The sequence below is a fragment of the Neolamprologus brichardi genome, unplaced genomic scaffold (genome assembly GCF_056152115.1).
Source record: "Neolamprologus brichardi isolate AB-2024 unplaced genomic scaffold, ASM5615211v1 NODE_ptg000033l+_length_6344489_cov_1, whole genome shotgun sequence".
Lineage (NCBI taxonomy): Eukaryota > Metazoa > Chordata > Actinopteri > Cichliformes > Cichlidae > Neolamprologus > Neolamprologus brichardi.
Window position 1 is genome coordinate 797,501 of NW_028270137.1, and position 22,695 is coordinate 820,195.

The 22,695-nt window shown below is 42.5% G+C and overlaps 1 protein-coding gene across 1 annotated transcript in view; it reads right to left on the reverse strand.

The window, feature by feature from the left end:
* Positions 1-22,695, reverse strand: part of slc2a15a (solute carrier family 2 member 15a) — a 41,762-nt gene that overhangs the window by 249 nt on the left and 18,818 nt on the right. The window contains exons 8-13 of the mRNA XM_087837443.1: positions 21,016-21,203; positions 11,497-11,607; positions 4,176-4,277; positions 3,936-4,011; positions 2,251-2,378; positions 1-1,641 (exon numbers count right to left, since the gene is read on the reverse strand). The exon at positions 1-1,641 is cut by the window's left edge and continues 249 nt beyond it. Of these exons, the coding sequence (XP_087693569.1) occupies positions 1,387-1,641; positions 2,251-2,378; positions 3,936-4,011; positions 4,176-4,277; positions 11,497-11,607; positions 21,016-21,203 (860 nt within the window). The 3' untranslated portion in view covers positions 1-1,386. The remainder of the gene's footprint in view (positions 1,642-2,250; positions 2,379-3,935; positions 4,012-4,175; positions 4,278-11,496; positions 11,608-21,015; positions 21,204-22,695) is intronic.

Sequence of the window (22,695 nt, forward strand, 5' to 3'; positions counted from 1 at the left end):
TTTGGATTTCTTAGATTGTGACTTACTGACTACAAAAGATTCAAAACAGATTTATTTCTGTCATGTACTGTGTCTGTGCACAGCCCGTTTCTTACAGGCTGTTGTGTCTACAAGCTCTGATTGGTTTCCTACTGAGAGGAAGACAGTTTATTCTGTGCATGTCTGATTTCATTTCACTCATGCTGGCTAAAAAGCCAGTTTACAGAATTTACCACCCAAACTGTCTGCAGTAAGCATCTTTTAAAATATACATAAAAGGGCAGTAGCAGTAACAGTATCCACAGCATCTGAGGTTTTCATGATCAAAGAAATAACAATTTGTTTAATATTTATTATTTCTATAAAGCAACTTCTCCTTTAGCTGCATCAATCTCATCCTCTCATGTTTTCTTTGTCCCAACAGAGATCTGATCTAATTAATTGCTTCCCATTCCACATGCTAATGCTGACTGAACAGAATATGAACTTGTCAGTTGTAAGAAACTAACAACTATCAGCTGCTTGAACGCAAAAAATCTAAAATGACACACAAAAGGGACAAACAGCTGGTGTCTGAGCTCCTTCTGGGACAATTATTTTTTCACTTGTATTTTGGTAAAGTGTAGAGCCCAGAGTCACTGGTTACAGTGAGGAGAGAATGGAAGTTTACCTTTCAGAAGAGCTTGGCTTTATTTGAAAATGACCTGTGTTTTTGACCCCAGAAGTCATTTGTATTTTAGTTTTTCATGAAAATACTTCCCCTTCCACAGACAACATAATTAAAACAGTTATTATTAAGTACAGTTGTGGTTACAATTTCTTGCAGTTGTGTACATCACTGCTAACATTTTTCATAGCACCGTACTCACCAAGATAATCACGGTTGAAATCATGACGGACATAAAAACATATTTATTTGCCGAGACAGAACAAGGGCACTTACCTAATGTACCTGAAAATGAAGCTAATATTTTAGTGTAGAAGTGTAACAACCATTGAAACTCTCAGACTAAGACTCTGTATATTTTCTTACCCAATTATCAAACTGGGGTTGTTGGGAGTTACAGTCCGTTCCACAGGCAGGTCTGGTCCATTACAGCAGGCCAAAGAGGAAATGGGTTTTTCAAATGTAATGACATGTGTCTTAAGTTTGCGTACCATACAGGTTGATTGTTTCCAACCTGTCTGGCTGTTTCACTATATGTATAGTCCTGTGATGCTCCCAGAGTTCAGCAATTACACCAATTAATACTTTTTAATTAGCACCCATGAAGTAAACTTTCTTACAAATCTTGGATATAAATATTCAGTTGACAGAAGAACTTCACTCAGCAATAGCACACTGGGTTCAGGTGAGGTGTTGTTTTGTTACAATACCAAAGGAATGAATTGGCTGTGAAGTCTGAGTTACGGTACAGACAAAGAGCTGTCAAACTCCACTGAAGCATGTTCTAGACCACCGTAGCCATTCAGCTTCCGCAGCTTTAGCTGGTCAGCGTGGACCAGACTCTGGGTCTCTAAGACGGCTTCTTTCTTTGAGAACATCTGGCTGATTTCCATGAAGGTCTTGTTTTTGGTCTCTGGGATCACAAGGTAGACATAGACGGCAACAGATGCACAAATGGTGGCAAACACTAAATAGCAGTAAGCTCCGGCTGACATCTGATGGTTGGGTGTTGCAGGTCGATGGAAGAAAGAAGAAAAGGACAATTGGTTTTAAATCAAAGGTGACCCATGTCATGTATGTCAGAACAGGTAGTTACTCTTACACTCTGACGCTTCCTTGGACTACAGGGAGTAAGAAACTGAGGAGGATTTCTGAGGCATTCACAGTGATATATCGACTTGAGGGAGCTCAAACAAAGCGTAACACTGCATTACTCTCATTATGCAGACTGAGCGTTGGCATTAGTTCTGAAGTCAAGCTCAGCCAGCAGCACATCAGCTCATGACTGCACTCGTACCCTTCTGTCTTCATTTAGCAGGATCGATGTAGGCGAAGCACTTTGAAGCCTAGAGCTACCCCGGTCTCCTCCACATGCTGTTAGTGGCTTCACCAGCATCCTGTCTGCTGTCACTGACAGCTGCTCTGTGTGCTCCCCCTGATTTAACAGCTCCCTGACTTTATGCTTTTAATAGATTCTTAAGGAATCTATTAAAAGCATAAAGACCTAAACTGGATCCTGGATAAGTGGGTACTCGAGGACTACATCAATCAGTTCTCTGCATACTACGTTTGTAAAGAAATCCAGGACCGTGTATAGCTTCTACCTGTAAGAATGGGAAGACGAATCCCACAGTGAAGTTGGACAACCAGTTGAGTGAGCCTCCTATGATGTAGGCTGCAGGTCGGTGAGATTGTTTAAACAACTCTGCCGTGACCAGAAACGGCACTCCAGCTGCAACAAGAAAAAGACAGAACTTACCAAACATCATCACACGTTCCTGTTGGATGATTTCATAGTGTTCAAAAGTCCTTTAGTCTCACATTTGAGACAATTTATGAGTAACAAACACAATCTGACTCATCCTATAGCTCCAATTATTGATCAGGAGGCTCTTTGTCCACCTTACATCCATATGCACCTTTATAACATGCACCTGGATGAAGCTGGAGCATCCAGAGAAAACACAGAGATAACAGATCGTTTTTATTACAAAACTAATGTGCAGATTAACAGGGCGTGTGCAAGCAATTATATTATTTATGTTCATGATTTTATAATACATGTTCATTTATCATCTCTCGTACCAATACAGCCTTTGGGCCTAAAAATCCGCATATGGACACGAGAAACATGTCAAAGAATGCATATCATTAATATTTAACTGTTATCGTCAGTGAAAACGGCTTTATCTGTCTCTCTTACAGAAGGTCCTGGAACCTAGAGTCAAATATACAGTTAGGGAACTTCAAATTAGAACATTTGAATGCATATCACTTTTATAAATATTTGCCATTTATTAAACTTTTAAATGTCTGAATAAATGAAAATGTAACTCGAGCTGCAGGACAAAAGATTTTCACTCAAATTAGAGACAAGTTTTTAAAGGCATGACCTGCAGAGGGTGCTGTTCAACCACTACAAAGAGCAACCAAACCTCCTGCAACTCACAGGTTATTCATCTGGTTGGAAAATAGTCAAGCAAAATATCTCAGTCAAAGAAACCCAGACAAAAGAAGAACATCACACAGCTGAATCAGAGCAGACTAACGACACTCACCTGTTTACTACTCTAGAAACTATTGTCATCCACCTGTACAAAAGCTTAGATTACATTCTGGTTTATATAACTCCTAAAACTCTTTTAGCAGTATTCAGTCTGAGACAGATGCAGGGGTCTCGAAACACACTGTTGTTCATGGCTCTGCCCAGCAATAGTTCACATATAACCCATCCACAAATCCTGGCTAATAAATGATTCCAGTTCCCAAACACACGCGTTTAAATGGATATTAAACATCCCAAAAATCCCAAAGGTTTCTAAAACGTGGGAAAAAGAAAAAAGTTTCGCCTGTAACTGTATGAATGCCTGCTGACATAATGTTGTCTGCTTGATATTAACCCTCTCGAGGCAGGCGTGGCCGATTTGCAACAGTTGAAAACTAACACCTGATTACCTCACACACATATTTTATGAGTTTCTTTTACCACTGCAGGACTTGGTTGTGCATTAGCAACAAAAAACTTGAGCCTGAGAGGGTTAAAACCATTTAATCACTGTCAAATATAAAATGGGCAGCAGTTAGATTTTTGCAGCCACGGCTTTGATGTATCTGCACATGTGTACCATCACTAGTTTGTTTTTGGCTCTTATGTTTTTATTCTTTTGTCTTTTTGCTTCTGTCGACATCATGTGATAACCACACCAAATAATACTTTGAACAGGTAAATCTGTTAATAGTTGTCATTTAAATGAACTAGTCCTTTAACCTGCAGTATAAAGCAACTTGCCTGGGCCAATACAGAAGCCAGCAATAATGCCCACCACACAGCAGACACTGACGTAGCGCATGAATGACAGATGAGCCTGCAACGAGAACAAACAGCAGAACAGTGAAGACGTCTGACAGTATTTATGTAGCTTCTCTGAGCGAAAATGAATCTTTTCTTTAAACACTGCTTCAAATATGTATTCTCTCTCTCTCTCTCTCTCTCTCTCACACACACACACACACACACACACACACTTACCTGTAAAATGAGGGCCAGTGTTATCCCAGTACTGCAGATACCCATCATAGTAAAGCCCCCGATCATGAGAGGCCTGCGGCCCAGCTTCTCTATAGTAAAACACTCAATAAGGAGAAACAGATGTTTTATTAGACACTGCTGAGTGGGACACAGACAATAGTATGTGTTTGTGTTTCGACTCAAGGTGTGTTTACACCAACCTAGCATAGAAAACGAGAAGCTAGCTCACCTTAGAAATACAGAGTCACTGGGCTAATGATGATGTTTAAAACAGCAGTTTGGTAAACATCTTTAGATTTATTAAATCTCTTTATCACACACCTTATATTATAAAGTCAGATTGTAGCTAAACACTGGTCGTTAGGTGTGTCACAATACTAGAGTTTCACATTTGATGCTAATATACAGGATACTTTGGTACCATGGGGGGAAAATGACAACAACAAAAACATGCTGTTGCTGATCAGGGCTTCATTCCTTTTTCTGGAATCTGAATGTCAGGACTTGGAATGATGTCACTCCTCAGTTAACCAAATGTCAGAAGCAGCATGAAAGAACTTGTGGAGCCAATCGTCCATTTGCACCACTGTGACAATCTGTTTTTGTTCCAACTTAAATGCAACATAATTTGAGTTGTTAAGGAACCTATGGCGTTATTTCTGTGCCACTATTCTGAGCGCATGTAAAAAATGTTTGCAGGTGTAAGTGTTGCATTTTGAGGAGAAATTTATTTTGAGCGAAGAAAAACTAAATTTGAGTGAACAAAATTCATTCCTGCGTGCAACAAATGTATTTCAGTGTTTGCTATCACACACACACACAACAGCAGCTCCTCTCGCTCAGTTTTTGCATTTGTGCTCGCTCGCAATGTGTTTCTTGTGCTCTCAACATTTCTGCCCGTGCGCGCTCAACTTTTTCTACACCGTTATGTTTGTGCCACAAAACCAGCCAATCACAGACTTGGATGCAAAAAAATCTGATTGGCTGTTTCCAGCAAACATCCGCTGATACTAGAAAGTAATATTAAATAAATTCTAACAACAGCTGATCAAGCTTAGATGTGCTGCTGTTGTTCAGCGCCACATCCGCTGGTTTCCTCTTTCTGGCGCAAAGTGGGCGATAAACAAGAGAGACGGGACTTGTGGCAGAAGAGCCGATCAGTGTAATAATGTGAATTAGTGTTTGCAAGATGGTTTGTTCCACAATGGATTGTGTTGCTGCACGGACGTTTTAGAGTGACACACAAGTAAGGATTGTTAGGCTGTATGTTGCTGTTGCACATGGCAGAGGACCAATCTGAGTCGCATGACTTGTTAATAAAACTTACTACCCCGTTGGGTAGGAAATAGATATTCTGGAGTCTGTCGTGAATGAGACCAGAATATAACATGGTGGCAGTGGAGCGGACAGCGGAGCAGGTAGCGGAGTAAGCTGCATGGCCAGAGTGGACCCCCGGGAGACGCCTGTTGGAGCGGTGAGCAACTAGCGGCTAATCGAGTTAGCACCGCCGCGAGGCATGGAGGGCCTTAAAGCGCCGCCGACGCTGGTATTGGACTCCAGTAACCTATCACGGACATGGAAGACCTGGAGGGACGAGTTTATGCTCTATTTGGAGCTGACCATGGACTCAGACGGTGAACAGAAAAAGTAAGCCTGTTCAGTTATCTCGTTGGTGAGAGCGGCAGGGAGCTGCTAGACACGCTAATGGGTGACACGGCGAGAGATCGGTGGACAGTTAAGGACATTATTGAGAAATTTGATAATCATTGCAATCCTGTAGTTAATGAAACTGTGGAGCGTTATCGGTTCTTCACGAGAAACCAAGGCGCCAGTGAGACGATCGACAGCTATGTGACGGAGTTAAAGCTGCTGACAAAAACGTGCAATTTTGGAGTAATAAGGGACTCACTGATTCGCGACAGGATTGTATGTGGACTTAACAACCCGAGTTTGAGGGAGAGACTGCTGCGTGAGAAAAACATGACAGTGGATGCATGCATACAGCACTGCAGAGCCGCGGAGCTGTCGCGGGAAAACAGCAAAACCATTTCGGGAGCTGCAGCGGAGGAGGTGCATGCTGTGCGTGGAGCTGCGCGCCAGAAACGGATCGGTGACGCAGTGGACTGTAAGTTTTGTGGCAGAACACATGAAAAAAAGAAAGAAAAATGTCCAGCATACAGGAAGAAATGTAAAAAGTGTGGCAGAGAAAACCACTTTGCAGTTAAATGCACGGCACATTCAGAGCAGAAGAGAAGGACGAATGTACACAACGTGACAGCATGTGAGAGTGATGAGTATGAGGACGTTCTCTGTGTTACAGAGGCTGACATACATGATTCAACTACAAAGAACACTGACAAAGTGAGAGGCACTCAACTCTTTGCAGGCATGCTGATGGGCAAAGAGATTGTAAATTTTCAGATTGACTGTGGTGCCAGTTGTAATGTAATGCCAATCCACATGCTAAGCCCGAACACACAGTTGGAGGACACACAGACAGTGTTGATGATGTACAACAAAAGTAAGATAAAGCCGTTGGGAAAATGCAAAGTTAAGCTACGTAACCCGAGAAATCAGAAACTGTATCGGTTGGAGTTTCAAGTGGTTGACAAAGACTGTAAAGTACCACTGCTGGGCAAGAGAGCCAGCGAAGCGATGAAACTCATAAAAGTGCACTATGAAAACATCTTGAAACTGGACAGCATCGTTACTTCAGAGCACCCAACAGCCAATGAGTGGAACATGGATCAGATTAAAGCAGAGTATGCCGATGTCTTCACAGGAGATGGCTGTTTGGAGGGAGAGTTAAGTCTCGAGGTGGGTGAAACTGTGAAACCAGTGCAGTTACCAAAACGGCGTGTCCGTTTTGCAATGATAAAGCCGTTAAAAAAGGAGCTTCAAGATCTTCAGCGCAGAGGGATCATTACACCAGTAGAATGCAGCACAGACTGGATCAGTGGGATGGTTGTGGTCCAAAAGCAGAGTGGGGACTTAAGGGTGTGCATAGATCCAAAACCCTTAAACAAAGCTCTACAACGGAGCCACTTCCCATTGCCCACCATTGAGGACATTTTACCAGATCTGTCAAAGGCTGAAGTGTTCTCTGTCTGCGACGTGAAGAGTGGGTTCTGGCACGTGAAACTGGAGGAGGAGTCGAGCTACCTGACAACATTTTCGACTCCATTTGGACGCTACAGATGGCTGAGGATGCCAATGGGGATAAGTCCAGCTCCGGAAGTGTTCCAGAGGAAGCTCACACAAGCTTTGGATGGACTGGCAGGGATCTACATCATTGCAGATGATGTGCTGATCACGGGTCAGGGGGACACAGATACTGAAGCAGTTCGTGACCATGACGAGAAGCTGAGACAGTTTTTGACTCGTTGCAGGCATTAAGTGAAATGCAGACAAGTTTAAACTTAAACAGAAGGAGACTACGTACATTGGACATCAGCTGACATGCAATGGTCTGAAAATAGACCCAGAGAAGGTTAGGGCTATAGAACAAATGCCCAGACCTACAGATGTGAAGGCAGTACAGAGACTGTTAGGTATGGTGAACTACTTAGCAAAGTTTTGCCCACATCTGTCTGACCACTGCGACATACTGAGACAACTGACACACAAAAACGGTGAGTGGAACTGGACGACTCGACATGAAGACGCATTCCAGAGACTGAAAGAGACTATAGCAGAGGCTCCAGTCCTGAAATACTACTGCCCAGAGGAAGAGCTGACAGTACAATGTGACGCTTCTGACAAAGGGTTAGGTGTGGCACTCATGCAGAAGGGTAAGCCTGTGGCTTTTGCGAGTAGAGCACTTACACGTACAGAGCAAGGTTATGCCCAGATCGGAAAGGAGCTTTTGGCTGTAGTTTTCAGTATGGAGAAGTTTCATCAGTACACATATGGCCGTAAAGTGGTGGTACAGAGTGATCACAAACCCTTAGAGACCATTGTAAGAAAACCACTATTGAGTGCACCCAAACGGTTGCAAAGGATGCTTATGCGCATTTAGAAATATGACATAGATGTGGTGTATGTGCCAGGCAAAGACATGTTATTAGCAGACACGTTGAGTAGGGCATATCTTCCAGAGTGCTCGCCACAGGGCTCCATAGAGGAGGAAATAGAGAGCATTAACATGGTCACTCATGCACCCATCTCACCTGACAGACTAAACAGCATAAGGACTGCTACACGAGAGGACAAAGCACTACAGATCCTCATAGATACAATTCACAGAGGTTGGCCGACTGACAAAAGAGACACTGACGGTGACATCAGACCATACTTCTCATTCCAGGATGAACTAGACCATGGGCTAAGGTGGGCTCAGACCTGTTTATGTTTGACAACAAGGACTACCTTATCACAGTGGACTACTATTCAAACTTCTGGGAAATTGACTATCTCCCGGACACTAAGTCCACCACAGTGATTAGGAAGTTGAAGGCTCACTTTGCCAGACAGGGCATCCCGAACATTGTTGTTTCAGATAATGGACCACAGTATACGTCCGGTGAGTTTCTGAGATTTAGTCGACTGTGGGATTTCCAGCACAAAACATCTTCACCAGGTTACCCTCAGAGTAATGGGAAGGCTGAATCAGCAGTGAAGACATCAAAGGCTGCTCAGCAGGAGAACACAGACGCTTTTGCCAACCAGGACGAGTCTGCTAAGGCCAAAAGTCATTCCAGCCCTGCGGGAGTTGGAGATGAAACAGAAGCGCCAAAAATTGTGCTATGACCGATCAGCACGAGACATGGACTCTTTGAAGGTAGGGGACAGTGTCAGAGTTCAGCCTTTTGACCGCCATTCCACTTGGAGTAGGGGAGTGGTGATTGGGACTGTTGACCCGAGGTCCTATGAGGTTCAGTTGGACTCTGGAAGTGTCCTGAGGAGGAATCGGAGGCACCTGAGACTTGCAGGCATGATGGATCAAGAAAATGCCATGACAGACACTGGGGCCCTGAGCAGCTTGGTGACAGCTCCTTCAGAAACTCGTGGGCAGCAGATCAAGACTGACGAGGTATCAGGGGGTGTCAGGACAAGGTCAGGCCGCAAAGTGGTTCCACCACTTCGGTACAAAGACTATGTTACATAATGAGGATTTATTGTTTATTGTTTGAAGGGAAGAGTTGTGTATTCTGTGGAAATTGACGTTCCCTACAGCTTACAGAAATGTACATGTTTGAGTAGTGGAATGCTTTTGTATTCTTTGAGTGTTTCATATTGTTTTCTTCCTCAGTAAGAAGAAGGACAAATCAAAACAAAAAAGGACTTCTGTTTTTTCCAAAAAACAAAAAAAGAGAAGGGATGTAATAATGTGAATTATTGTTTGCAAGATGGTTTGTTCCACAATGGATTGTGTTGCTGCACGGACGTTTTAGAGTGACACACAAGTAAGGATTGTTAGGCTGTATGTTGCTGTTGTACATGGCAGAGGACCAATCTGAGTCGCATGACTTGTTAATAAAACTTACTACCCCGTTGGGTAGGAAATAGATATTCTGGAGTCTGTCGTGAATGAGACCAGAATATAACAATCAGCTGATCTTTGATCAGTTTCATGACTGAAGTAACAACGGGAGAGGGAGGGGAGATAATGAGAGAAGAAGAAACAGCTGTGCAGAATAACTCCAGCTTTGTGTCTTTTTTTCATTCTAGCTGAAGTCCGGGACAAACTGTTCCTTTTCCCCTCAACACGGATGTGTTGTAATTGTTCCAGCCCAGAGTTGATCATGACCAATTGGCTAATCCACCACCTTTCATTGTTTATACTGTTACAAAAACAAACAAACAAACATAAAAATTTGCGCCATCGGCCAACGGCCAGTCCAGCTGTGCGGTCAGCTGGTGGGTAACAGGCATCTCCGAAAACATTAGAGCAGTTATGCAAATGTGATGTCTTGATGAATCGAGCAGGTATTTGAAGTTTACACAGAAACATTCTCACATGAAAACATCTTAAAAGTTTATTTTGTGACCCAGACAGAGTAATATTTCAAACTCCGCCCCTCTGTGTTCCTCCGCCACTGCCTCGTTTGAGTTTTGGACGAAATGCATTCTGGGATATTGCATTTCGTCATTTCGAGCTGATTGGAGACCAAAACAGCCAATCAGATTTTTTTGCATCCAAGTCTGTGATTGGCTGGTTTTGTGGCACAAATATAACGGTGTACAGAAAGAGTTAAGCGCGCATGGGCAGAAATGTTGAGTGCGAGCAACACGTTGCGAGCAAGCGCAAATGCAAAAACTGAGCGAGAGGGGGCTGCTGTGGTGCCTTCCAGGTATTCTTGTCTTGTTGTCTCAGTTTCATGTCTGTTCTTTTCCGGTCTCTCCTGTTTCATATCTGTGTGTGTGTGTGTGTGTGTGTGTGTGTGTGTGTGTGTGTGTGTGTGTGTGTGTGTGTGTGTGTGTGTGTGTGTGTGTGGATAATAGCAAACACTGAAATACATGTTTTGCACGCAGCAATGAAGTTTATTCACTCAAATTCAGCTTTGCTTCACTCAAAATAAATTTCTCCTCAAAATGCAACACTTGCACCTGCAAATTTTTTTACGTGCGCTCAGAATAGTGGCACAAAAATAACGTTGCTGGTAAACTTTTCTCAGATGTTTCCAGTTTCAGTTTTGGACATAAGACTTTTTAGACAACAAATATTCGTTTTATGCAATCATGTGATGACTGTGTATTCGCATTAACATATGAGCAGTACTGATAAACTTCCTTGCTTAGCACTGGTTAGCACCATTGCATGCACCAGTTTTTTGGAGCCATTCTGAGACTTCATCCCCGTGTCTGTTTGGGTTCTCTCAAGGTACTTCCTTTCACAGGTCAGAGATGTGTTATGTTAATTGGTGATTCCAAATTTTCTGTTTCATACACATTACCTAAGGGCCTATCAACAACTGGATTTTGACCATTTGTCTGATAAATACTTGCAGCAGCATTTGCAGTGTTGTTGTCAGCTACTGTTCATGTGTTCAGCTTTGCGCCACCTTGTCACTGACAGTGTGAGTCAGTGTGTGTCAACTGGAGGACGATGGTGCTGTTGTATCGACACTGTTGCAAACTAGTACCTAATGTGATGGACTGATTCTTATATAGTGTTTTTCTGATAAACTCGAGCGCTCAAAATATTTTTGCAACAATGGAAACAGCTCGGCATCTGCTTCCCTCCTTTAAGCTAAGCTGGCCCCAAAATCACTTCCTGATTTCAGTTCTGTACATGATGAATATCTGTTTTTATGCAACACTAATACAAAGGTAACATCAACTGCTACATAATTGCATGAATTCTAATTTGTATGTTTACCCCAATGAGTCCAGCAATGATCTCTATAATTCCTGTTCCTGCTGTGGTATACTGGATCTCTGGAGCTGGAACTCCAGCATTTTCAAAGATGCTGTTGGTGTAGAACCAGATCTGTGGTGAAAGAGAAACGCAGGTAAATATCTGACAGTCAAGGTGTGATTGAAATGCTCACTTCCATATTTAATACAGTGGCTTAAAGACAAGTGTTGCATAAAGTGTTCGGAATATTTCTACATACAATGAACAAACATATTAACGCAACACTTTTGTTTTTGCTCCCATTTTCCATGAGCTGAACTCAAAGATCTGAAACATTTTCTACAAACACAAGGGAGCCGTGACTGTCAGATATTGTTCACAAATCTGTCTAAATCTGTTAGTGAGAACTTCTCGTTCGCCGAGATCATCCATCCCACCTCACAGGTGTGGCATGTCAAGGTGCTGATTGGACAGCATGAATATCGCACAGGTGTGCCTGAGACTGCCCACAATAAAAGGCAACTCTGAAATATGCAGTTTGATCACAGCTCAATGCTACAGATGTCTCAAAACTTGAGACAGCTTTTGAGGGAGCGTGCAGTTGGCATGCTGACTGCAGGAATGTCAACCAGAGCTGTTGTCTCTGAAATAAATGTTCATTTCTCTGCCATAAGCCGTCTCCAAAGGTGTTTCAGAGAATTTGGCCGTACATCCAACCGGCTTCACAACCACAGACCACATGTAACCACACCAGCCCAGGACCTCCACATCCAGCATGTTCATCTCCAGGATGGTCTGCGACCTGCCACCCGCTGCAGCAACAGTCGTTTGCATAACCAAAGAATTTCTGCACAAACTGTCAGAAACCGTCTCAGGGAAGCTCATCTGCATGCTCGTGGTCCTCATCGGGGTCTGGACCTGACTGCAGTTTGTCACTTTAACCACCATGAGTGGGCGAATGCTCTCATTTGATGGCGTCTGCCACGTTGGAGAGGTGTCCTGTTGACAGATGTTTTTACTGTTCAGGGCAGATGGCAGACAGCTTGTGTGGCGTTGTGTGGATGAGCAGTTTGCTGACGTCAGCGTTGTGGATTGAGTGGCCCGTGGTGGCGGTGGGGTTCTGGACAATGAGCACATTTATCCGTGACCATAAGCTCATGTTACAGCGTGATAATGCACGGCCCCATATTGCAAGGATCTGTACACAACTCCTTGGAAGCTGAAAACATCCCAGTTCTTGCATGGCCAGCATACTCATCAGACATGTTTGGGACACTTGGCGTATACGACAGCGTGTTCCAGTTCCTGCCAATATTCAGCAACTTTGCACAAGTATTGAAGAGGAGTGGACCCACATCCCACAGCCCACAATCAACAACCTGATCAACTCTATGCCCAATGCACACCATTCTCCTCACACATGCAACACATCTCCATTGGATGTGTTGCATGTGTGAGGAGAATGGTGGCCACACCAGATACTGACTGGTTTTGAGACATCTGTAGCATTGAGCTGTGATCAAACTGCATATTTCAGAGTGGCCTTTTATTTTGGGCAGTCTCAGGCACACCTGTGCAATATTCATGCTGTCCAATCAGCACACCTGTGAGGTGGGATGGATGATCTCGGCGAACGAGAAGTTCTCACTAACACAGATTTAGACAGATTTGTGAACAATATCTGACAGTCATGGCTCCTTTGTGATTGTAGAAAATGTTTCAGATCTTTAAGTGCAGCTCATGGAAAATGGGAGCAAAAACAAAAGTGTTGCGTTAATATTTTTGTTCAGTGTAAATCCCTAACAGTTTAGGTCTTTATTATTTTACAAAAAATTAACAGATGGAGATCTGGAGTTTATTCTTTAGTTCTATTTATTAGCTCTTCATTTAGAAAACATGTTAAAAGTGGCCAAATCACCAAAAATGTCAACAAATGATGATGAATGCATTCAGCAGCAATAAGTGTCATGGAAAACTACAGTAATCCTTGGTTAAGTAAAACCCCTCCACAACATCAAGAGCACTCTTAAGAAGGTTGACATGTCATTGTCAAACTAACACCTTGATGCATGTAAATACAGAAGTTTTACAAGGTGCAAAACACTGGTCACACTCAAGAGGATACTTTACTAAAAACTATAACTAAAAGAGCCTGCACGGTTCTTGAAAAACAAATCTTTGGACAGATAAAATCAAGATTATACAAGAATGATGGGAATGGTATGGAGGAATGACCTGATATACACCACATCATGTTTTAAACATGGTGGAGGCAATATGGTGGCATGGACATGGTGAGTGTGTTTTGATTGTGTGACAGCTGAGGCGAGTAGCAGAGATCTGTTTGGACAGCACTTCACAGCACAGGGATAATGTTTGTGGCACTGTCCCTTTGCTTTGAAGAAGCAACCCAATAGTTTCTCAAAGTAAAGACACAGGATATTGTTCAGGTAAATAGGTCACCTGATCTCAACCAGAGCTTGCTTTTCAGTGACTTAAAATGTCAGTCATTTTGTTGAAGAAAAGCAAATGACAAAAGTCGTCCGTGCAGTCAACTTGTTTTTGTGTGGTTTATTAAAGAAAGGAAATTGGTCATTTTGATTAAAATTATATATATTATTAGGTTAATAATAATAATAATGATGATAATAATTTCTTAATAATAACTTCTGCTACAGAACTGCAATACAGTGCTCAGAAAAACTCCTAAATCTCAGAGTTCTTGTTTTCAGTTCATAAATGTAAAATTTAAAAAACAAACTGAATATTTAGCTTTGAAAGTGTCACCAGAAAAAACACTAACAGGAAAAAGAACATTATGTATGTTTTAGCTTTAGCTGCTGAACAAACCACAAAACCTCTGGAAAAATGTTGCTTGGACAGATGAGACCAAAGTGAAGATATGTGACAATAACGCACAATACAGCAAAAACACCTCATAGATTTAGGTTTTGCTTTGTAGCCACAAGACCCAGGCACTTTGTAGTCACTGAGTAATCCATAGGCTTGTCTGAATACCAAAGTGTTGGAGAGTCAAAGGTGAAGTCATCTGTCCAACAGCTAAAGCTTGGCCCAAATGGAACAAAGTAGCAGGACAATAATCCCAAACTCAACAGCAAATCTAAAACAGGACGGCTGAAAATGAACAGAATCGAGGTGTTGCAATAACATAATTTCTTCAGCTAATATTTTAAAATAAGTATCGTGTGATATATCACATTTTTGTTCATCTGAAGTTGTATTTACCTTATTTAAGTCCTTTAAGACTAGATTATGACTTTTTTATTAGAACTGGAATTCGGTGGTAAAAAAAAAGGCAAAGCAGGCCATTAAGGTTATAATGACAATAGTTTTTAACAATTCTTTCTTTAAAAAATAAAATAAAATAAACATAATTCAACAACAAAAAAATCAACACTATTAACCATATAACCATTAACCTTTTTTTTATATATGTAAATTTTTATGTCAATTATTGACTCTCCTCCTGACCCAGTATGAACCTTCCAGATCCCTCAGGTCATCTGGATCCGGTCTTTTATCAGTTCCCAGAACCAGACACGGAGAAGCTGCATTCAGCTTTTATGCTCCTTATATCTGGAACAAACTCCCAGAAAGCCTCAGATCAGCTGAAACACTCAGTTTATTTAAATCCAGGTTGAAGACTCACCTGTTCTCAGCTGCATTTGAATAAAGCACCAAATCCACACTGTTTTACTTTTAAGCTTAAATTTCAAAACTTACATTTTAACTACTGATTTTATCTGTTTTGTTTGTTTGTTTGTTTGTTTGTTTGTTTGTTTGTTAATTAGTTAGTTAGTTTGTTTGCTTGTTTTAATCAATTTTAAATCCTGCTTTTTATTTGTTTTTGTTTCTAATGTCTCTGTAAAGCACTTTGAATCACCTTGTTGTTGAATTGTGCTATAAAAATAAACTTGCCTTGCCTCATTTGTGCAGTTATTTACCTCTTTTTTAAAACTTGTTTTTAGAAGTACACACACACACACACAAGATATACAAGGCATTTACCACTCTGATATCATTTTTTTTTAGCATTGGTGACCATTCATCCAGAGACTGGGCTGTTTTTAACTTTAGTCTTTCAGCAGTTTTTTCACTCCTTCATTAAAATCACATTAAAATACTAAATTAAAATACCTCCCCTCTGTAAATCTTTACCTTATCGTTGTAGAGGGGTATGTGTGTCCCTGGGATCCCAGGGGGAATGTTGCTGGTGGGCGTTTTGCCCCCTGGTACGTATCCTGTGGGAAATTGGTCTTGGGTGAGAGACCAGACCAAAGAGCGATTCAAACCCTTTTGAGAACCCTCATGGGAAACCTATGAGAGCCTTAAGGGAGCAGTTCACACTGCCCAGGACGGGGTTTCCGCGACCAGGGCACTGCCATGGAGCCAGGCCTGGGGGAGGGTGAGCACCTAGTGGCCAGGCCTTAGTCCATGGAGCCTGGCTGAGTGCAGCCCAAAGATGGGGGCATGGGATCACACTCCTGTAGGTCCATCACCTGCAGGAGGCACCATAGGAGTCAGGCGCAGTGTGTGTTGGGAGTCGGACAAAGGCAGAGAGCCTGGCGGACCAAAACCCTGCTTGAGGTTGGCAATGGGGACATAGAACCTGAGGGGGAAGGACCTGAACTAGTGTGAGAGGTGACAGATTGAGAGGTACTGGCTAGATATACTGTAGTTGGGCTCACCTCAACATAGAGCTTGGGCTCTGAAACCAGTCTCCTGGAGAGTGGGATGGCTGGTTGAGGGTGCTCCACCTGGGGACTTCTTACTGGGAAACTTCAGCGCTCATGTGGGCAATGACAGTGAAAGCTGGAGGGTTGTGACTGGGAGGAACCAACCAGTCTTACCTGATTCTTTGCACAGTTCTCTTCTGCAAACCTCAGTTTGTCCATACTGCACACCATGGTCAAACAGAAAAGGGTCCATAAGTGTACATGGGACCAGACCCCCCCGGGCCGCACGGCGAGGATCAGCCATGGCTGTATGTTCTGGAGGCTCGGGTGAAGTGAGAGACTGAGCTGTCAGCTGATCACCACTTGTTGGTGAGTTGGATTAGGTGGCCAGTGGAGGACGCTGGACAGACCTGGTGCACCCAAACATATACGGAGGGTGTTCTGAGAACTCCTAGCAGAGTCCATGAGATCATCAACTCTCTTGCAGAGCTTTGACATTCAGAGAATGAGGACACTGAGTGTCAATGGACCCTGTTCGACAGCTCCATTCCTGAGGCTGTTGCACTGAACTGTGACTATAAGCTGGTTGGTGCTTGCTGTGGTGGTAACCCCCGAAGCAGCAGAAATTACACACTCACAGCAAAGTGGCTTTTCCTGGGCTTTCTCTCCTGCAATTGCTTTGCAATGTCAAATTAGTTCTTGGTGTTTAAGAACCAGCTTCCACCAGATCCTTGTCACCATCATGGTGATTCACCGTTTTTGTGTTTTTTGCTCTGAAGTACTCTGTTCTCATTCATTCCCTTGTTCCTTAGCAATTCCAAGCTCACTAACATGCATTTCTTATAAAGTTTGAAGAGCACTGTCAGTTTAACTTAACTGAGTCAAACTGACAGCTGCCACTACTTTAAAAACAAGGACACACCTGCTTTCCCACTTTCCACTGAACCACTCACCTTTCCTCTTGATTTCTGCCCATTCGCTGTAAACCCTCTGAAACATATTGTAAATCATGCAAGATACTGTCTCCAGTTTCACCATGGCCACAGTTAACTTCTCTTTCCATCTCCTACAGACACTCAGCTCTGCAGATTGAGTTTTTTGGACATAGAGGACAGATGGTTTGAAAGAGGAGTGAAAGAAGCATCTATGTCCACTGTGAGCGACCATCTTTGAACAGAGGCGGTGGTTTACGACAGCGGTCTCCAACCTTTTTTGCGCCACGGACCGGTTTATGCCCGACAATATTTTCACGGACCGGCCTTTAAGGTGTCGCGGATAAATACAACAAAATAAAACTAGTACCGGTACCAAAAAAAAGAAGATTTATTCATAACACACATGAAAAGACCCAGGAAAACCAAGTTAACGATAAAAACGATAACAAAATAACGCTGAAAACCGATAAAAACCCCTGAAAACTATACATTTCACACCTGAGCCTCAACTCTCGCGGCCCGGTACCAAACAACTCATGGACCGGTACCGGTCCGAGGCCCGGGGGTTGGGGACCGCTGGTTTATGACACCAACTGTCTGCCATCTATAATCCAGTTTTGAGATCCCTCCCCAGACGCCTTAACGGCCACTCACATCCTGGGCCATCTGACCTCAGGAAGTCACATGATAAGGTGGGGCCAGGTTTCACAATGAGCTCACCTGAAACTCTGGCTGATTGTGACCCACACCCAGTTTCACACCTTGGCTCAGGCGCTTAGAGGATCATCAGGGGGTCCTTTTGTCCCTCTGTGGGGGGATACTCCCACTGGGTTTATATCTGGGACTCTCCACCATTTGACCTTAGAACTGAAGAAGCTTCTCGGATGAGAGGTGAAACGTCTTCAAGTAACTTAAAGAAGTCCAGACGCTTTTCTTTGCAAGCTCCTTTGACTACGATGACCTGGATGACTGAAAACCTTCACAGACATGTTGAGTTTTCTGTTTTCCAGCCTGAAAATTCAGAGTTTTGTGTTGTGCAGGTTCAGTCATTCACATCTTGGCGTTTACAGAGCCTGTGCCTGAGTCTGCCAACTTAAAGACTGTTAGTTGTGCTCTTGGAACAGTCCTCTCAAAAAAACATTTTTGTGTGAGCTGTGTGGAGGCTTTTGCTTCTCCCAGAGTCGAGTGCCCCACTAATCCCTGTCTGAGCCTGGGGCAGAGGTCTCCATGCAGCCAGCAGACTCTGCTGTCAGCGTGTGAGTGCGAACTATTGGGCTTCAGCGCCAGAGCCCATTCCAAAGATTCCTCAATCTGGGTCATTGCAGTCCCAGACTTCAGTGGACTCCACACTGCCAGGAATCCGCCCAATGGCAAGGGTTAAATGCCTTCCGCGCAAGATGAAAAAAGCTGACAGGACTAGAGATGGCACGATACCACTTTTTTATGTCCGATACCGATACCGATATCATAAATTTGGATATCTGCCGATACCGACATGAATCCGATATAGTGTGTTTTTTTAATCAATAAAACTGGGGGTTTTTTTATATCTTGCTGCATTTTGTATAAGTTCATACTCAAGTTTAAATAAACAACAACACTAAAGCTATTCTGTTATACCTGTATGTAAAAAATACACTGCGCCCAAAATATTTCATAGTTCAGCAAAACTGATCAATCTAATAAACTTAAACCTGCTCCATCCTCCCTATTCTGGTATTTTAAAGAGTACTTAGCAGAAATATTAAGCAACCTAACTAACAGGGTTGCAAACTCCCAGCAAAAAAAAATAGGGAACCACCCTCCACCTCGTGATGCTTAATCGACGTAATCAACTTTAATTTGATGCAGGGGGGAAATGCACAGAAATGAATTATTTTTCAAGAATAATTAAATAGATTCAACATCTTTCTTCAACAGAACTGCAGACTGCACAGATGGTTCCTTCCCAAAGGAAAAAGTACTGTAGCTTACTAGGGTATATTAGACTTAACAGTTACTATATACAGTAATGGACTTCTATATATTTTACATCAGATTAAAACTTTGGGTGTAAGATTCAGATAATTATTTATTAAAAGCTCGACATTTTAAATGAGAATAAGAAAGAAAAGTATGTCTTTGTGCCCCCTTTTCCCTGTTCATGCCCTATCGGCCCCCCTGGCTAAACTTTGCTAGATCCGCCCCTGCACAGTTACGTCAGCTGTAGAAAAAGATCCTGGTGTAGAAATAATATAAAATAAATTCTAACAACAGCTTATCAAGCTTAATAGTGCTGCTGTTGTTCAGCCGCTGGTTTCCTCTTTCTGGTGAGAAGTGGGCCAAAAACTAAGAAGAGAGACGGACTCGTGACAGAAAAGCCGATCAGCTGATCATTAAGCTACGTGTTTTGCGAGATCTCGCAAAAGTCCGTCTTAATTTTTTTTTCTCCCATGTCCCCTGCGGGGCTCCGTATTAAGCAGTTTCACGATTGAAGTAGCAACAGGAGAGAGAGAGAGAGAGAGAGAGAGAGGCAGTCGCTCCATATATCTGTTGTTAAGCTTTACAGACATTCAGAGATGAACTTACACACTTGCTTTACTTCTCTCTGGGAAAACTTCCTCGGAGATGAAATGCTGGTTTGGTAGGACGCTACAAATACACACAGCCGCTCTATCACGTGATGCATACTGCTGAAACGTGCTACGGTTATGAGCTGAGTTACGCCATGTCGCAAGTTTTGTGAGGTGCTTTTTTGATATTTAATGGATCGGATTACAATTTTTATTTCTCTCCGATATCCGATCCAGTAATTTGGGTCAGTATAGGACCGATACCGATACGTAATATCGGATCGGTCCATCTCTAGACAGGACTACTGGGAAGTTAGGCGCACGGCAAAGAGAGATGGCAAAGGAAAAAGTTTATGGGGAATTGTATGTGAGGCTGGACACAAAGAATAACAAAAGCATTTCTATCCAGTGGCTAGAGAGGGAGAGGTCAAGCTGGGCGTGCAGCAGGTCAGGCTAACACTGATGGAAATGAGTACTTTGAAGATCTGATGAAGACAGAGAGGAGAAGGTGGCGGCTGGAAGAATATAATTGAATCAGGAAGTGCAGAGGATTAGGGCAGCTAGGAAGAGGATGGAGGTCAAGCAGAAATCTCCACGGAGTATTATTTAATTCAATTACATTTCTATTAATTCAAATCAGAACAGCAGTCGCCTCATGGTGATAATGAGATATATATTGTATTTATATTGTAAAGTAAAGAACCTATAATAATACAGAGAAAAGAGTGAATACCAAGACATGATGTTCACAAATAACATTGTGATATGTCGAGTAGGAAGCAGGTAGAAGAGAGCGAGTCAGTAGAAGTAATAAATAATACATGAAAATGACAGAGAGACAGGAGTAACAGTGTAAACACATGTTGGGGCTGGTCCTAACAGCACATGAACTTAATAACAATGGTAGTAAGATAGTTCTGCTGGGATGTCTTCTAAAAGAGTCATTCGACTTACTCGCTTACTGCATTTTTTAAAAGGATTTAAATTAGGTTTTGTTGAGTGTTTAATGTTTTTTGTGTAAAACCCTTTTTTGTTTGAATTAAATGATGGATGAATAATAATGTATTTAGAAATATTTATTTATAATTACACATATTATCTATTATTCATTAGATTCTCACATGATTGATTTAATGTCTCAATCCACAAATGACATTGAAGAGTCATTTGTAAATGAATTTCATATTTTATCTTCATATTTAACTGCAGACTTGCTGATCCATTCATAAAATGCTTTATTTCAGTGTGCACGACTCTCTTGCTCCTCCACACTTTAACCTCGGCAGCTGTAAAAATGCAACAAGGTTGATTTCTGCTACAACATCTACATGTGTGTATAACTATTACTGTTCTTACAGCGTCGATGCCAGACAGCTGCATGCCAATGTTGATGACCACCACACTCAGCACCTGCCATCGGACCGTGTCATCCAGCATCAGTTTCCATACCGACAGTGTTTCCACTGACGACAGGGAGCGCTGCTCCTCCTGCATCTCTTCAATCTCAGCCTGGATGTTACATTTAGCTCTGTACCACTTCAGAGCTACGAGAAAAGAATAGCGTGGTTATAGTGCATCGTTTAAAAGTACACACACACCACATATACTTACATATATATATATATATATATATATATATATATATATATATATATATATATATATATATATATATAGTGAACTGGGGAGGAGGACTGTGGTCTGAGAAAAACTCCCTGGATCTATGAGATTTAAATATAAATAAATAACAATGTTTCTGTAATGATTGCAAACAGCTTTTGAACTCCTCTGGGTTTCCACCTCAAGACCTGAGAACACTGGACTGTCCCTGGTCTCAGTTAAACCTAGAAATAAAATCTCTGACTTCCTCATTAACATGCATGTTGCATTTCCTGTTTATTAGTGGAGTATTGGTGATCTGAATCTTATAAAACAATGACAGCTGCACCTTTCAACCTGCCTGTATGTCTGCATGACTGTTTCAGAGTTGTCTGAGTCACATGTTCTAACAGTTGTGTGACATTTTTGGTTGAGAAGTCTACGGCACGTAACACTGGTTGGTTTTATTTTTGATAAATAATATATACTGTAGCTAGGGCTGGATCAGGTGATGCTGAATCCTCGGTTACTTATGCTTCGAGAGGCTTCTTATTATGCACTGATGGTAATTGTTGCCCAAATCCAGCTAGGCAACCTCTGCATGCACAACGTATGCTAAGTAAATACCCTTTATTAAAAATAATGGTCAAGCTAAAGGGTAAATGGCCTGTATTTGTATAGCGCTTTACACATCCAGTCATCCACACATCCACACACACATTCTCACACACATTCACACACTGGTGATGGCAGCTACATTGCAGCCACAGCCACCCTGGGGCGCACTGACATGCTAAATACTGCTTAATTAAATAACTCACTGGACTCTTAATTAGGGAGGTTTTTGTCATGTTGCTTGTGCCAAATTCTGACCTTGTCATTCAAAAGTTGCAGCAGACTCATCAGAGCAGCCAACCATAGCCTTTGTTTCCTATTGTTAGCTACACGAGTTGCACCTTTTGTGGTCTTCTAAAGCTGTGTCTGCTTCAAGGTTCAACATATTGTACAATCAGAGAAACTCTTCTGCAAGCCTGGGTCGTAATTAGTAAATATTTGAGTTCTGTTGCCTTCTTTGAAGCCTGATTGCCATTTTCTCTGATATGCTACTACGCAAACATCCCCAGCAGAAAAGGTTACATGAAGAGGATGTGGGACTAGTCCATGAAAGGCACTGGAGCTCAGGTTCATGGCTGCCCACAACCTGTGAGCCAGAACAGTGACTGGGCAGCTGCTATCCCCACCTAAGGAGCAGGTATGGGTGAGGGACTAGCAGAGCCTCAGCCGGCCTGGGAACCAGGGCAGGGACCAACCGGACCCCAGCCCCTCTCACCGGGAAACTGATATGGGTGCAGGGGATGGCTGGACTGCAGCTGCCTTGGGAACAGGAACACAGAGAGGCAGAGGAGCAGGCTCAGAAAAAACGGACTTTACGGGCTT